The 15337-nt window shown below is 35.8% G+C and overlaps 1 protein-coding gene across 3 annotated transcripts in view; it reads left to right on the top strand.

Moving 5' to 3' along the window:
- Positions 1 to 14681, top strand: part of LOC106171761 (uncharacterized) — a 39349-nt gene extending 24668 nt beyond the window's left edge. For all 3 annotated transcript variants that reach the window (XM_013552223.3, XM_013552224.3, XM_087003661.1), the window contains exons 10-28: positions 117 to 179; positions 3943 to 4154; positions 4566 to 4638; positions 4835 to 5101; positions 5430 to 5610; positions 5950 to 6093; positions 6477 to 6715; positions 7184 to 7405; positions 8137 to 8339; positions 8705 to 8838; positions 9166 to 9371; positions 9713 to 9884; positions 10192 to 10525; positions 10928 to 11175; positions 11583 to 11683; positions 11927 to 12239; positions 12639 to 12737; positions 13166 to 13318; positions 13623 to 14681. In XM_013552223.3, the coding sequence (XP_013407677.2) occupies positions 117 to 179; positions 3943 to 4154; positions 4566 to 4638; positions 4835 to 5101; positions 5430 to 5610; positions 5950 to 6093; positions 6477 to 6715; positions 7184 to 7405; positions 8137 to 8339; positions 8705 to 8838; positions 9166 to 9371; positions 9713 to 9884; positions 10192 to 10525; positions 10928 to 11175; positions 11583 to 11683; positions 11927 to 12239; positions 12639 to 12737; positions 13166 to 13318; positions 13623 to 14122 (3864 nt within the window). In that variant the 3' untranslated portion in view covers positions 14123 to 14681. The remainder of the gene's footprint in view (positions 1 to 116; positions 180 to 3942; positions 4155 to 4565; positions 4639 to 4834; positions 5102 to 5429; positions 5611 to 5949; positions 6094 to 6476; positions 6716 to 7183; positions 7406 to 8136; positions 8340 to 8704; positions 8839 to 9165; positions 9372 to 9712; positions 9885 to 10191; positions 10526 to 10927; positions 11176 to 11582; positions 11684 to 11926; positions 12240 to 12638; positions 12738 to 13165; positions 13319 to 13622) is intronic.
- The last annotated feature ends 656 nt before the right edge of the window (positions 14682 to 15337 follow it).

Below are 15337 nucleotides of genomic sequence, written 5' to 3'. Positions count from 1 at the left end.
TTTTAGAATATGGGTACTGAACATAGTAACTAAACTATTATCTGACTAATATATTGTGAAAATGCTTAAACATGAAATTAAATATTGAATATATCTATTTTTTTTTGTTTTCATAGAGAGGAAAAAGTGAATTTGGTTCTGCTCAACCTTATGAACCAGCACCACTTGACCTGTACATGGTAGGAACTCTTATCTTGGATATGTTCATTTATTATATAAATAAGATTTATTCATGGACAGCTAATTGTTAAATGTTGTGATACTTTTCTCCTTCTTTGATTGAAATTTGTTGGTTAAACAAAAAAAAAGAAAAAAAAGAGTTATTTAAATTAGCACAAAAGATACAATCTGTTACATACAAGATATAAGTGGGTTATTGAAGTAAAATATTGTTTTAACAAAATTGCAGTAACGTGGTGAGGATTTTTGGGATCTCTAAACTTCTATCAGTCTTTCCCTGCATCTTTCTCTGTGGTTTATAAAGTGTCAGTAAACAAGTATACATGTTTTTCTTCCTTGGCCTTGACCATAGGACGTGATGTACAACATAGACTGTCAATATAGACCCCATTCCCAGAGATTAGATCGATCCAAACTAGATCGACCTAACTCCCTGGGGGTTCATGCTAAATAGCTGTCAGCCGAGCGGGCACGAAAGTTAATTACCCCCTTACAGCTTGTAGTAGGCGGGATGGACATTTAAGCTGGATTATCTGACAGTAATCTAGTGAGACTCCCCATGGAGATAGATCGATCTAAAATCTATGGGAATACGCCCATAGAGACCTCCTAGCGCTATCCCATGTTGCTTTCATCTCTCATATTGTGACCTATCACACCATCCGGAGGTGATCACATCACCCTGTGGTTGAACCTTCATATTTAGATTTCAACATTCTTTTGTTTCATCTTTATTTTTTATACACCTTTCCAAATAAAGAAAAGTTGTAGGTTTTTTGTATTGTTCTGTGGAAACTTATTTTGCCTATCAATTACATTGAAAATGTCATGTTTCATATTTCCAAAGAGTCATTTTATTTGTACAACTTTCCATAAAAATTGCATGATTAGAACAACTTTCTTTGTTTTATATATATGAAATGCTGATTACACCATTTTAGTGTATTTTTTTATGATTGCATTTTTGCATACTTTCCTTTTCTTGACATCATCTATATAACCTTCACATTTTACCAAAATATCTGTAACCATCATCACTTTGGCCAATTTTCATGTAATTTTATAAGACAAAATCTGAAAGTCTGCAAAGCTTTGTTTAACATCTTTGATCATCTAGGCTTAAATACTAACTGTTTAAACAAATAATGCTTGGCATCATATCATACACAGTTGTACCCCTTTTCTTCACGTTATTCTCAAACACAACTTCCTTTGTATTATCTCACATACCTAATACTTTGTTCTCCATCTATTGTGTTTTGTTTCCAAAGATCAGTTAAGCCTGTCATTGGAAAGCTTGTCTGAATTTATAGAGCCTTGCCTTCATGACAGTCTGTAACTGGTTTTAGTCTTCTCTGAAACGTAATGTGTTTACAATAAATCCCCATCACTTCTCTTGAGACTTGTAGCATTCTTTTTTTCCAGACTATTAAGTCATGGCCATTTTCACAAACTGGGTCCATCATTAATTTACTCTGTTGCACAGCCCTTCATATTTATGTGCCCTGGGCAATGCCCGATTTTGGAATTTTGGCCAAGGGCTAATTGTTATAAAATAATAATGTACTTTGAAAAAATGTAGAAAAATGTAAAATAAGTGGAAATTATTTCAATAATTGTTTTACAAATTGTTACTGCTTGGAATGAATACAGCTTAATCAATCATATAAACATAACATTATGTTTATGGGTAAGTTATAATTTTTATTTATTTAATTAGCATTATATATCTTGGATATGCCATGTTTAGAAAAATTTTACTTCATTTGTTGAAATAAATAAATAAATAAAGAAAAAAACTTTACTTCTTTGAACAAATGGAAAAAGTGAAGTTAACTCTGGTATGTGGGGAATTACTAAAAATGTAATCAAAGTCAGTAGAGTTGTTCATACCTAAAATTCGCCCACATAACTTGCAACTAAATTTTTCCAACATTAAAATGTTGGTTTCATTGTTTTGGGTGTAATTATTCCCTTGAGAAATTTGTGTGCATTGTGGTTGATTTTAAACCTCCCTTTACTAACTTTCCACCTACATGTACCTTCCCCACTTTTCCTCCCTCGTAGCACCCTTATCACATTGCAGTCAGCTAAATTATCAAGCTCTCTTTACCAACAAACTGAAATAGAAAGAAAAGTGAAATGAATTATTTTATCGTAACAAAAGACAGTGTATTTCATTGCTTTTTTGCAGGAATGTTATTATTTTTGTCATTTTCTTTACACTGTTTAGGCTCCCTTATCATTATATATGATAGATAGTATCTCATTCCCCTTAACAATTCTTATGAAATGGTCATTACAGTTACTTATTTAGACATTATAATCAGTACCACCTACTTGAATTTGTCAATACAAGTCATAATTGTGTAATTTGTAAAGCGTTGATTAGTTTATGTTCTCTCACCATTGGATTTTCATTAATTTAACATGACATTTAAAAGATCCAGCTATTTGGAAAACTGCCCTTCAGTCCACATGATTCCCTGCCCCACCCACTCCACACCTGGTGACAACTGCTTACGTTATAGCCTATAACTAACTCCTGGTCATGCTAGCGCATAAAATTATAAGTGGCTAATTATGATACAGTTTGCTTATACAGAATAAGAACTATTAAATTTCATTTTCCTATTTGCAGTTCATTAATATCTACTGAAAATTTTGAGCAAATTTGTATAAAAAACATTTCAGCAAATTAACTCAAACAAAAGTTCTTCTAGAATGAGCATAGAATACTGACAGTACACCTCTGTATTATTGTGCGTGCTTAAATGTCATATTTTCCTTCACAAGTTGACATCTCATCTGTCGGTTCTGTCTCATCCCTGTCGCTCGCACTCCGTGACACTGGCGGTATGCTCTCTAACAGACTTCAAAATGGCTGAGTGGTGACAGCTGAGGTGATGAATGACCTTTACTCATGGCTGTGCGGGTGTACAAAATGTTGGAGTTGAAAATGGCATGCGGCACACTATTGTTGCTTTAATTGATGTATAGCTGGAAAGGGTTGGGCCTTTCTTTGTTCATACATATATTTGGTATTGCAGTAAACAAGGACCACATAAGATGTATACATAGCAGGACAATTTTAGTAATGTTAATAAATTTCATAACTTCTAAGTGATATGTCACTACCTTAGTTATAAAAAAATTAGGTACTACTTTAACCAGCTAATTTTTGGCAGCATTTATATGGTTGGTCAACAGTTGGACAAGGTTTTGTTTTAAAAATAAAGTTATGCTATTTATTCTAATTCAAATATGTATCATTGGCTCATAACCTGGCCTCTTGAAGTTAAAAATGAGGTAGGGAGAGCATTGGTCTTCTACCCTTCCAAACAACACATGGAGAATCCAGTTCTTTAAATGGGGAGCTGCATCTGTCATAATACAGGGGCGGATCCAGAGATATTTTCTGACAGTCTTCCATATTATATCTGTTGTTCCATCCTCCATTTTTTGACCGTCTTCTGACAGAAAAAATTAGATACCCATCAATGTAAACTTGAAAATCTGACCGTCTTCCGGAGGACCCAGAAGACGGCCTAAATCCGCCCCTGTAATACCTGGCAATTCTCCTGTGCTTTGCTCGCTCTACACAATCATTTACCTACTTCTCTTAGTGTGTTTTTGTTTTCCTCAATCAGTAAAATACACTTTCTTGATATGTAATCTAAAAAGATGGGGAAAGCAGGATTTCAGCATGCAAAACTTGTTCACAATCAATTGCATTTTCAAATAAGTGTTTGTATATTTCAGTTTCATCCTCCTACTAGTACAACCACAAATGCACCTCCTCTTCCATCCTCCATGAAGCCAGTGTCTTCCAGTACAAACTACACTCAGGCCCTTGAAGTATTACAGCAAGTACAGAAAAGTAGAGCTCACCTTGAAAACAATCTGCAGAACATGCTTAGAGCCAGACGTGAAGATGAAATTTATTCTCTCATGGATACTTGGACAGTGGAGAGGTGATTCTGAATTGCTATTATATATTTATGTCTCCTTGTAGCGAGGTTCTGAGTTGAGCATGCTGTGCATGTAAGCAAAGTGAGGTTGAACTGTGACACTTATTACATAATATGAACAGGATGGCAGATGGCTATGGAAAAGATTCCTTGAAGGGAATTGGTTCTGTGTGACATGTACATGGGCTTGAAAAAATATCACTGGATAAAAGATTTGCCATAAAATACTGGTTGTCTATGCTAAGTTTACTTTCATTTATTTATAAATATATCAAAATATCATTGTTTTGCAGGTATGCTATATTGCTTACAAAGCCTTTACATGTAATTATAACCAGATGTCAAATTTATATACGAGAGCGGCCACTTTGAAAAAAGAATTTAGAATTCTTGTGGTCTTGTTGCTCTTTTCAGTTCTGCTGCAGAGAAAACACACATAAAAAAGCTAGTTGATGGGTACATAGATATCATGAATGAAGAGTTGGAGGTACAAAAATGTTTTTCTTATTTTTTTACCACTTCATTATAAATTGTTCTAATGCTGTAAAAAGCTATTTGTTAAGGAGTTTTTTTTTAAAGACAGAAATTGTCATTATTTCATAAATGCTGTTGAGTAATCCATGCCTTTTTATCCTGATGAAATTGATGTATGATTTTACATTTGTTGTTGTTTTATTCACCAGAAAGAACTATTGGATGAAATGGCAAAGCTGAAGACTCATGGAGGTGTATCTTTTGAGGAACCTGTGAAGGATACTGGGTCTTCAGTGAACCCAGCCAGTAAGAAGGTAACAGTACCCCCAAGGGGAATGAAGGGGAGACTGAGTCAAGTTCAGGCCAAAATCAATACAGGGAGGAAGAAAGGAGATGATGAACATGAAAATGAAAATCCACAAGTCAAGAAAGGAGACAAAGTGGCTAGTCAGTCTGGGAAGACCAAAGTACCGAAGGTTAGGGGTGAATTTGTACCTGATGTTGAAACTGCATTTTGGTTACATGGAAAAATCAATTGAACCTAAAGTATGTTTCTTTTCCTGTTATTTTCAGAGATGGATAAAGGCAGCATTGAAGCACAAGAAAAGAAATTATTTATTAAATCATTTATTTTTTGTAATATTATTTTTTCAGATATTTTTTAGTTACATTTTTATCATTATACTGTGTTTAGTTCATGTATTTTTTATATGCCAACCTAAAAGTTATCGTTGTAAGTGTACCATATGATAATGTCTAACTAGATTTATTAGCACTGGACTTTTTTTTTTTTTTTTTTTCAAGACCAAAAGGAACACTGGCTCTAAGCCAATTCCTTTCTATCAAGATGAGGAGTATTTAGCCAGAGTCTATGGAAAAGCAATTTATCAGAATAAAAGGACAACTGTGAAGGATCCTTACCTCCATTTTCAAAATGATCCAAAACCAAAATCTCCACGGAGACCAGCAACGTATGCAGCCAAAGGTGATACAAGGTTCTAGTTTTCTTTTAAATAAATGCCCCTCTCTATTGAGCATAGGACTAAATAGTGTAAAAGTTGTCAGACTAATTTTAGGCATATTTGCTATCTAACAAAACAAAATGTAGTTGCATTGAAGACATTCGAAAATTTGCATTTTGGAGCACAAGTACTACCAAGCTACTTTCAAGTGATAATGTGATCTTGACCCTCTTACTTAGGAGGACACAAGTACTTCATACCTAAGTCATAATTTGTATTTTTATTTTCAAATGAAAGCAAATGAGATAGAAGTAGTATGTACAGATGAAATTGTGAGAATAAAACCCTCTGTTTCTTTACAGGAGTTGAACTGAAGTCTGCTAAAACTCAAACTACACCTTCCCCAGTGAAAAAACCAGGATATTACTCCCACCACCTACCACAACATGTGAAACCCCACTATTACTTTGACTCCCAGCAAGAACACCAGAATATAGTGCAGCCAGGTACCTTCAGCTGTGATTATTACGTTTAACTTAAAGGCAGTGGTGGATCAGATTGTATTTCTATTCGGTTTAATTAGAATAGCACAGGTATGGCTTTAAGAAGCCCACCTCATCTCTTTCATTTGTATGTCATTTTAACACTTATCATGCTGTCCACTACTTAAAGCAGGAAAACATTTAGGTGAGTGGTAAGATTGTGGGCATAATAATATAATATAATTCATTTCATACAGCAAAGAAATTTCATCATTATGAAAATGAAAAAGAATCATTTTAAGCACTGCAAGGAAAGAGTTCCTTTCATGATTATTTTATTAACTTCATAGTTCAATTGATTTAAAACAGTGTATTATTATTATTGTAATTCTTTATTATGCTTTCAGCTGGAATCCCCACAGCTCCCATACAAGGTCAGCTCTTCCCAATGGCAGTGCCCCTCAGACCACCTCGGATCAGTTCTGGTTTATCTTTACCCATCGCCATGACAACCAGTGCCATAGCAACCAGTCTCATTGAAACCAGCATTCCAGACACACAGCCCAAGACAACCTTGAGCAGCAATGTTGCCGTGCTGACAGTAGAGTCTGAAGACTATAAAAAGCTCTCCAAACTAAAGGCACAGGTGTGTTTTTTTGTGATTTGACTTTGCAACATTGAAGCAATTGGAGAGATTTCTGATTTAACCACAGTATGTCTGTATATAAAGTCATCACCTTTGTGGAAAACTGTGTGACTTATTATTCTTAAACATACTAGTGATTATTTGGCACTAAAATACAGTTCGAATAGCAACTTTATTTGATTATTTTCCTTTTTCCACTATTTTTGAAAGATTGCTGCTTATAATCAAGGTGTGTTAATGTCTGTAGACTTTGGGGATTAAAGTATGAGAGTAGAGAAAAGATGAATTATTTCACATTAAAATGCAATTTACGTTATTGAAGTTGTAATTTTTGAACAGGTAAGTTGACAACTTAAAATGGTCTAAAATATCGTTGAGACACAATCAAAAGACTTTAAAAAAATTGTGATTAACGATAACTATAATATCATGTATTTCTTATTGATCAGTTACCCACATTTTATCTAGGTCCTGCCATCAGTGGACATAGACAGTCTTCCCCCAACCCCCAGCACAACCACTGAGGGAGATTCCAGAGCAACTGTTCCAGAAACACCACTGAAAGATGACACGGGGCTTGAGGATCAGGACGACAGGAGCAGAACACCAGATGAGCATGACAACGATAACGATGATGAATTCAGAAATTACCTGAAAGTCACAGATGTTGAAGTTGCAGACAGGAAAAAGGTGAGAGCATAATGTGTGGTATGTCACATTTATTTTTTATGATGTTAAATGCTGCACACATTGCATGTAGCAATAATAGAGGGATGAAATTTTCATGCAGCCATTATGCTTTTTATTACGAAAGTAATAAACTGACTTGTGCCCATAAAAATTGTATGTAACATGATACCAGTCTGCAGTTATCCAGTTTTCATTGACTTCTGCTATAAACGGACTACATTTATAATTCCATATTTCGCCTGCTCTGATCATCTATATTATTACACACACACATATATATTATTTATATATCTGACACCATTTTCATACAGCTAAAATTTTTTTGCTGAATTTGGTTTATGTCTGCTGTTCATGGGTCTAGGTCTCTAAACTATGTCAGTGGTAGCCCCCCTTCCATCCAATAGATTTTTTTGTAATAATAGTTTATAAAATCATACAAACTAAATGATACAAAGAGGATAAAGCATTTTAAAAAGTGGTGACAAATGTTGGAAAAAATGGAATAATGGTGTGAGAGTGTTGTTTTAAACTTTGGCTCTGTATAGCAAGACAGCTTTTTCACGCAGTCTTTGGGATTTCTTGTTAAAGATATAGTTCAGTTTATCAAATTCATTCTTGAATTTCTCAAGGACAGATTTACACAGGTCTATGCAGGGGTTTTCAGGGTAACTAGTTTAACATTTTCTTAGGAATCATTACATGGCCACAACTCATATTTTCTTGCATGGCAGCCTGAGAGTGAAGAAGAAGAGGATGAGCCATCAGAGCCAGGAATTGCTCTACCAGGTTATAGACCCCAGTCCTCTGCATACCATGGTCCTCCTTTCCCTCCCGTGCCTCCTCCTCCCACACTGGAGCCAGCAGGACCTTCCTCAGACATCCTCGCTGCCGACTTGAGGAGGAGGAACCTGTTGGAGAATAAGGCTCAAGACTGGTGAGTTTGGATTGGTGCATGTTATCCTAATTCAGCCATTTGTTTTTCACAGTATCTTGTACAAATGTCATTAATTTTTATGGATATTTGGTCATGATAGATAATTTTGAAGCTCTGTTTATGTTATTGTTTAGTAGTTCATCTGCAGTGCTTTTGAGAGATGAAACTGAAAGAAAAAGTGTTAATCTTTGACAGCAGCAGATTTAAGGCTTGTTGTCTCTCTTTATATTCAGATTAAGGATAATTGTACTTATTGGAAATAGCTCAAATGTGGTTATTATAATATTCTACCTTACTTTTCATAGCAGTAAAAGCCTTAACATCAGAAAGGTACTGACTTTTTGCGGATGCTCTCATTATTTTAGGATAGAGCAAGAGTTGATGGCACGTCTGATCAGCCAGATGTACCCCCCAAAACCCCAGCAGCCGTCACACCACGTTGATCGTGATGAAGATGAAGATATCTCTGAAGTTGACTCAGAGCCAGGACCAGAATATTGTACGGGCATGCTTGCAACAACATTTGATATCCTACATCCATTCTGATAAGAAGGAATATGACATGTTTTGTGGAGATATTATATTACTCATTTAATAACTTTAAAAACTCACTTTATTTTGATACAAAAAACTAAAGAAAAAGAAGAAAAAACCCTCTATGCCTTAAATAACAAGCACTGTTTTTGCCTAATATTTTAAGAGCTTCATTTTAAAAAAGTGCCCTGGTGCTTTTAAAAACTTTGTTCTGTACTTTTATTTTAAGTTCTAAACAGGATTGAAAACCCTGTTTTTTTACCTCTCAGTTCATGATTTTCTATCTCTTCAGTGCAACCCTTGGGTGAAGATGGCTTCCAGCTGTTTGTGGATGCTGGTGTCCCTGTGAATGAGAGCCTGGTTAGTGGATTGGTCAAAGAAGTTCTCATGGAGAAGATAGCAGGGATGTTGGGTGAGAGAGAGGCTGAGAAGACGGAGGCGAAAACACCTGTACCAGCAGGAAGAGAAGTGAAGGAGTCGAAGGAACACTCGCCACAAGTGTGTGATGTATTTTTTTTTTTTTTTGATAAAAAAAAGTAAATTGCTTCTGAAGAAAATAAATATATTTTCTACCTTTAAGGCCTGATTTTTTTGTCATATTTCACCATTTTTTTATTATTTGTTATTCATTGTAAGTAGTGTCTGATAACAGTACATTCTCAGCAAAATGTCAGAATAGGTAAGGTTTTTATTGTTTGTTTTCTATTTGTCACTTTTAAAATATTTTGACATTGAAACTTCAATTAACTTATTTCAAAATCACATAGTGATCCCTAAGTAAGTCATCTAGCTTTTATAACTTAATATAAATCATGCATACATCTCCTTACATGTTTCAGGAGCTGGTGTCCACCCCTGTGGCCACCCCCAAGGTCTCCCCAGTCCCTAGTCCCCAGGGAGAGCAGTCCCCAGCAGTCGTAGGGACGCCAGTCCTCACACCACAGTCCTCAGTCACTGAACCTGAGTCTGAGGCTGATACCACTGTGTTGCCTACATTAAAACTAACTCAAGGTAAAGGGACACATAACAGGCCTGTTTACAACTGTTCTAATGTGGACCATCATAAGATGATAATATCTCATGGGGACCCTAAAGCATTGCTTTTTTTATATGATATCTGATAGGCTATATATACAGTATACAAATTGGAATATTTGGGTTACTGTGATCAATATCATATGTTTCTTAAATAAATGTTGAGTGTATATCAGTTTAGCAACAAATTTATACTGTCATGATATTTTGTATTCTTGTTTTTTTCATCAAAATGAAGAAAAGTAATTATGAAGATTAATCAACATACATTGTTTATTTACAGATTTATCAGCCAGAGAAACCACAGCAGATGACACTGCAGTTTTCAATCCAAGACAAGATGTCAAAACTCCTCCCATCACTCCACCCCTTTCCCCGCCCACTGTGGCAGACACTCCGCCCCCTTCAGTAGAAACTCCACTCCCCAGTTCCCCTACCCCTGCTCCCAGATCTCCCACCCCTAGTTCCCCTAGTCCTAGGTCACCATTCCCTAGTCTCAGGATAAAGGGACCTAGTCCACCCCCCAGTCCACAGCCCTGGGGTAATCCTGACTCCCCTCTGTCTGAAGAGAACCCCTATCATGGTGAAATGACGGTGGACAGGGGAGATGAACAAATGTAAGCACTGGGCATTGTATTAGATTAAAGGCTTTTGAATTGGATTAAATTGGATTATACTTTTATAGTGATAATTACATGTACTATGGTCCTCATATTGAGCACAAAGATTGTTAGAGAAATTTTAAAGATTTATTTGTAGTTATCCCACAGTTAGCACTTTGAACAGTAGGATAATTGTTCAAAGTGTCAGCCATGGGAAAAGTCGGTTACAAGACCAATCTCCCACTGTATGTATGCCTCTATGATTACACTATTGCATATCACATACAGTGGGTGACACTTCTGGTAACTGGTACTTATTACAAGGTAACACTGTTTAAATGTTGTGCATTTTATGAAGCTATGTAAACTTCCACTTGTTGATTACATATCAGAATCTTTGTCAATGAAAAATTCCAGTTCCCTGTCAGTGGCACCAAATGAGTCATTGAGCACAAGAGAAACACTGCCAATACTGGTTCAACCATCACCTGTGGCGCCACCTGCACAAGAAGTGGATGTATCCCAGGCTGCACCTTTGTCAGAAGACTCATCCTCATCCTCTGTGATCACCACAGTGACAGAGACTGTGAACCAGAGTATATCAGAGGGAGAGTGGTTGATCAGCAAGAGTGAAGGAGAACTGGAGGATAGACTACAGTATAATGGTATTGGGACTTAATTATTATTGTAGGTGGATCCAGGGGGAGGAGGGGAAGAGTGAGATAACTTCTGTCTCACCCTGTATACCTCTCTCCTATGTAAAAATCCTGAATCTGCCAGGGATCATGAATTAATAATTCAAATTCCTTGGTGAAATATGATTGATTTGTTGGTGTGATTTATTTAGTGGTTTTTAACCTACTTCTTAATAAAAAATGATAATATGGCCATTTTAGCAGGCCCACTTTTGTGGTTATGATATTTAAATTATTATATACTTCATTATGAACATTTTCAATATCATAAAAAAGTATTTTTAAAAAGCAGATTAAAGTCAAAGAATTTTGAAAAACTTAAAAAACTGTGGTAAAAGTGGGTAAAATGTTAAAAGTTATTTTTGCAATCTTGTTAGGTCTTGCTAAGGCTTACCAGTCAGCTTTTGGTGAAGCCCTTAGTCCTGAAAACAGTCTGGCAAGCACTTTGCATGGAACAGATGACATAAGCCATGAAAAGGTATTTCTTTGATAAAGTCTTTCTAGTAACTTACCTACTTTCCATTGTTATAATCTAACTTATAAAAAACTATGTGCCGAAACCAGGGCTCCCTAACTTCCTAATTTGCTGGCCATGTTCTTACCTGGAAAACCAACCTATTTTCCTTGTTGTATACCTGTTTTCACCTATTCTAGATCCAGTTTTCTGCCCAGTTTGATATCCCTATATAAGCTTTAACAAAACCATATTATCTCAATACAGGATGACAGCTTACCTAGCAGTGAAGGAGAATTTATCCACAAGCCCAAGGTGCCATTTGAAAGGGACCCTTTGATTGCTCTCCTGGCAAAGGTGCAGCAGCCAATTCTGGTGTCCCCACCCCAGGGAATACCCCAGGGACAACAGAGAGTACCCAGGGGACCAGAGGTTCAGAGAAGTCTAGGTGAAATACGGGATTTAGATACAGAGAAGAGCATGGGGGAGATCAGTCAGTGGGGACTGAAAATGGAGGCTGGACAGGGGCCTTTGCTAGCTGGACAGCAGTCAGTGCCTGAGGAGGAGGCTCAATATAAAGGTGTGTTTTTCATAACCTTTTCCTGTTAAATAACCAAACTTAAAATATACGTGGACAGCTGTTGGGGGAGGGGGTGATTTTTTCATAGTCATGTATTTTGATTGTATAATACATAAAATATGTAAGTTTATAAAGTCAGACTAATAAGGAATATCTAATCACTAGTAGTAATGTTATAAAGTCAGACTTTAGAGGAAACAAATTCTTATGGAACTATTGAATCTTTTTTATTTTTATCTTTTCAAATGAACTAACACTGACCAGAGTAACTCTAAAATGGATAAGTTTTAAATTTATTGATATTACAAAAGCATGTAAAGCATTTGTAAAAAGCTTAAAATAAAATGATGAAAAGAAATAGTTCAGTTCCTAAATATACTCAATTTCACTATTAAACAGATAATACCATGAAGATGAGTGACTTGTATGGCACCAAGTCTAGACCACAGCCAGGGGGCAGGGTGGTCAGCGTGGCACCTTTTGCTAGCTCAACTCCAGGTAGAACCATTTTTACACATAAAATACAAGCAGTTTTCAGCCAAAATGTGATGTTTTCTCTCATAGATTTCCCACAATAAACTGAAAACATGGGTAGCTGTTGTTGGTGTAATTTGATTTTGCAGTTCATTTTATAAGACCAAGTTACTTGGATTAAATCCTAGACAGAGAACAAAAGAAGCTTTGTTAAATGCACACAGTTTCTGCACATATTCAATAACAATATTATTTTTATCATAATATTTTAATCTGACTGTGCCATTATGACTATGTACATATCCAACACTTCAAGGGTTGCTCAGTTATTTAATAATAATTTAATAATAATAGTATTAGTAATTCCTTGAGCCAAAACCAAGCAAAAAACTTGGAAACCAATGTTTTAACCTTGCTTCAAACTCACAAATCAAGTGTCAAATCTTTTTCAGAGAGGGTAACTGTAAAACCCAGAATGATTCAGGTTGGGAGAAGTCAGAGTCCAGAGAGACCTAACCCTTCAATCGGGACCACGCAGCCTGCAGCTACCAAGACCACTGGTGCTCAACCAAGCCCTGTGAGAACCTCACGTGAATTCCCAAATGGTAATGGAAAGATTTTTCAATTTTTTTAACCTGTATTATAATTATAGTAATAATTTATTGTGATGAGTAATGACCAGAAAATGTTGAAAATGTCTAAAGTGAAGAAATTCAAAAATATTTTTATTCTAGGTTTTTGTTACCCTCTTATCACTGCACTTTTTCTAGATAATATTAAAATGCATATTCTGAGGTAAAATGTCAACTGTGTTTGATCATAACATCCACCATCCACTCATTAGCAATAAATGTTACCTGAGTCATCTTTGCACAGTTTGATGAAACTTATTTTTTGTAATTATTCCAGCATTTCAAGGCACTGGTACCATCAGTGATGTGGACACAAGAACCATGACCCCAGACCAGATCAACATGGAAGCTCTCCTTCAGTCTGGTTATCTCACTCAGACTTTCAGTTCTGATGGAGGGAATTCTGATCTAGGTCACTCTGGTAACCACACTAGAATGTTGTCACATATTCCTGAGAAACCTGAAGATGGAGAACTGAACCAATCAGGAGGGCTGACACATACACTGGAGAAAGCAGCTGGATTGACCCAATCAGGACACTTGACACATACCCTTGAAATGCCTGAAAAGGGGACTCTGGAACAATTGGAGGATTTGCCATACAAAGAAGAAAAAGATAACCAAGGTGGAATTCCACAGGTGAATTTAGATGGTGCAGGAGGAGGTGGTCCTCTGAAAATGTCTGTGACTATTCCGTCCATTCATGGAGAAGATTCAAGTGAATCGGGTACATTTGAAGTGTCTGATGTGTCCGAGATCCCTGGAGGAGACATGTAACTGTCTGATAATGTATTATTTTGTCATAATACATATGAAATTGTTTAGGATCTCCTCAGTACGAAAATATGTTAAACAACATTTATATTTTGTACTTTGTAAAAAAAATCATAATGTAAAGCTTATATAGTTAATTTAGCAAAATTATTCTTAATTGCATATTGTACATTGTGTTACTGTTGCTTTAAGGCTTGGTGTTACACAGCTTTTTTTTTGTGTGTGAATAATGAAGCTGTAAGTAGAACTGTTAGAGGCCTGGAGAATTGCAAACTAAAGTAAAGTACGTTTAAACATCTTTGCGGTAGAAGAAAATATAGTTTATGGTAATGAATTCCAGAGATATGGCTGAAATTTGATGCTTTTCTAGTATTCATGTTGCCAACTTCTAATTATTTGAGTTGTAAATATATAGGTGTTAGAAAGTATAAACAGTAAAGTGAAGGGAATATTACTGTTATTTGAAACGTTTCCCAAAGGCCTTGTAATATTGCTATAAATCTTTATTTATTTTTAAAAAGTATCGATTGCTAATATATTCAATAAAATGTCATCAAAAATGTTCACTGTCTTAATTAATTTCTCACAAAGAAGTAGATGACACTGCTTGAATATATATAAATACTATAGGGTAGATCATACTGTGCAGAAGGATTCTTTTCGTAATGCAATTAATTTTGCCATTTAGTTGAATTCTTTTCATGTAAAGAAACTAACCTGTATGACGTCTCACGCACTCACATAGTTGCGTCGACGGACAATTAATGACTTAAAAACAACAACAAATAGACAATCTACGTGCCAATTGGTAACGTATGTATCGGTAACGTATGTATCTATATATACGTTACCAAACTGCGTGTAGATTGTTGTTTTTTGTCCGTCGGCTCAACTATGTGAGTGCGTGCGACGTCATACATGCGAGTACGTATATTTCCACAATGCACAAATAATTACACGTCAACATTACATTGTCATATATATATACCGAGTTTGATATCCATCGATATATACGTTACCTATCATAAGATGAAATGGCAATTTCTTCCATACGTCTTTATGTATTTTGTCTAACATCTGATGAACGTCTTAGTTGGTTGGGCTTGATTGCTCTTTACGCGAACGCTTCAACGGCGTCATTACAAATTACATCGACATCTTTTGGTTGTTTTCCTAGAGCACTGTGGCGCTTTAAATGACTAAATCACGTCGCTTTCC

The sequence above is a fragment of the Lingula anatina genome, chromosome 2 (genome assembly GCF_051362555.1).
Source record: "Lingula anatina isolate TDL-2025a chromosome 2, LinAna3.0, whole genome shotgun sequence".
Taxonomy (NCBI): Eukaryota; Metazoa; Brachiopoda; class Lingulata; order Lingulida; family Lingulidae; genus Lingula; species Lingula anatina.
The sequence above is the reverse complement of the archived record's forward strand: the minus strand, read 5'-3'. Positions and strand labels throughout refer to the sequence as shown.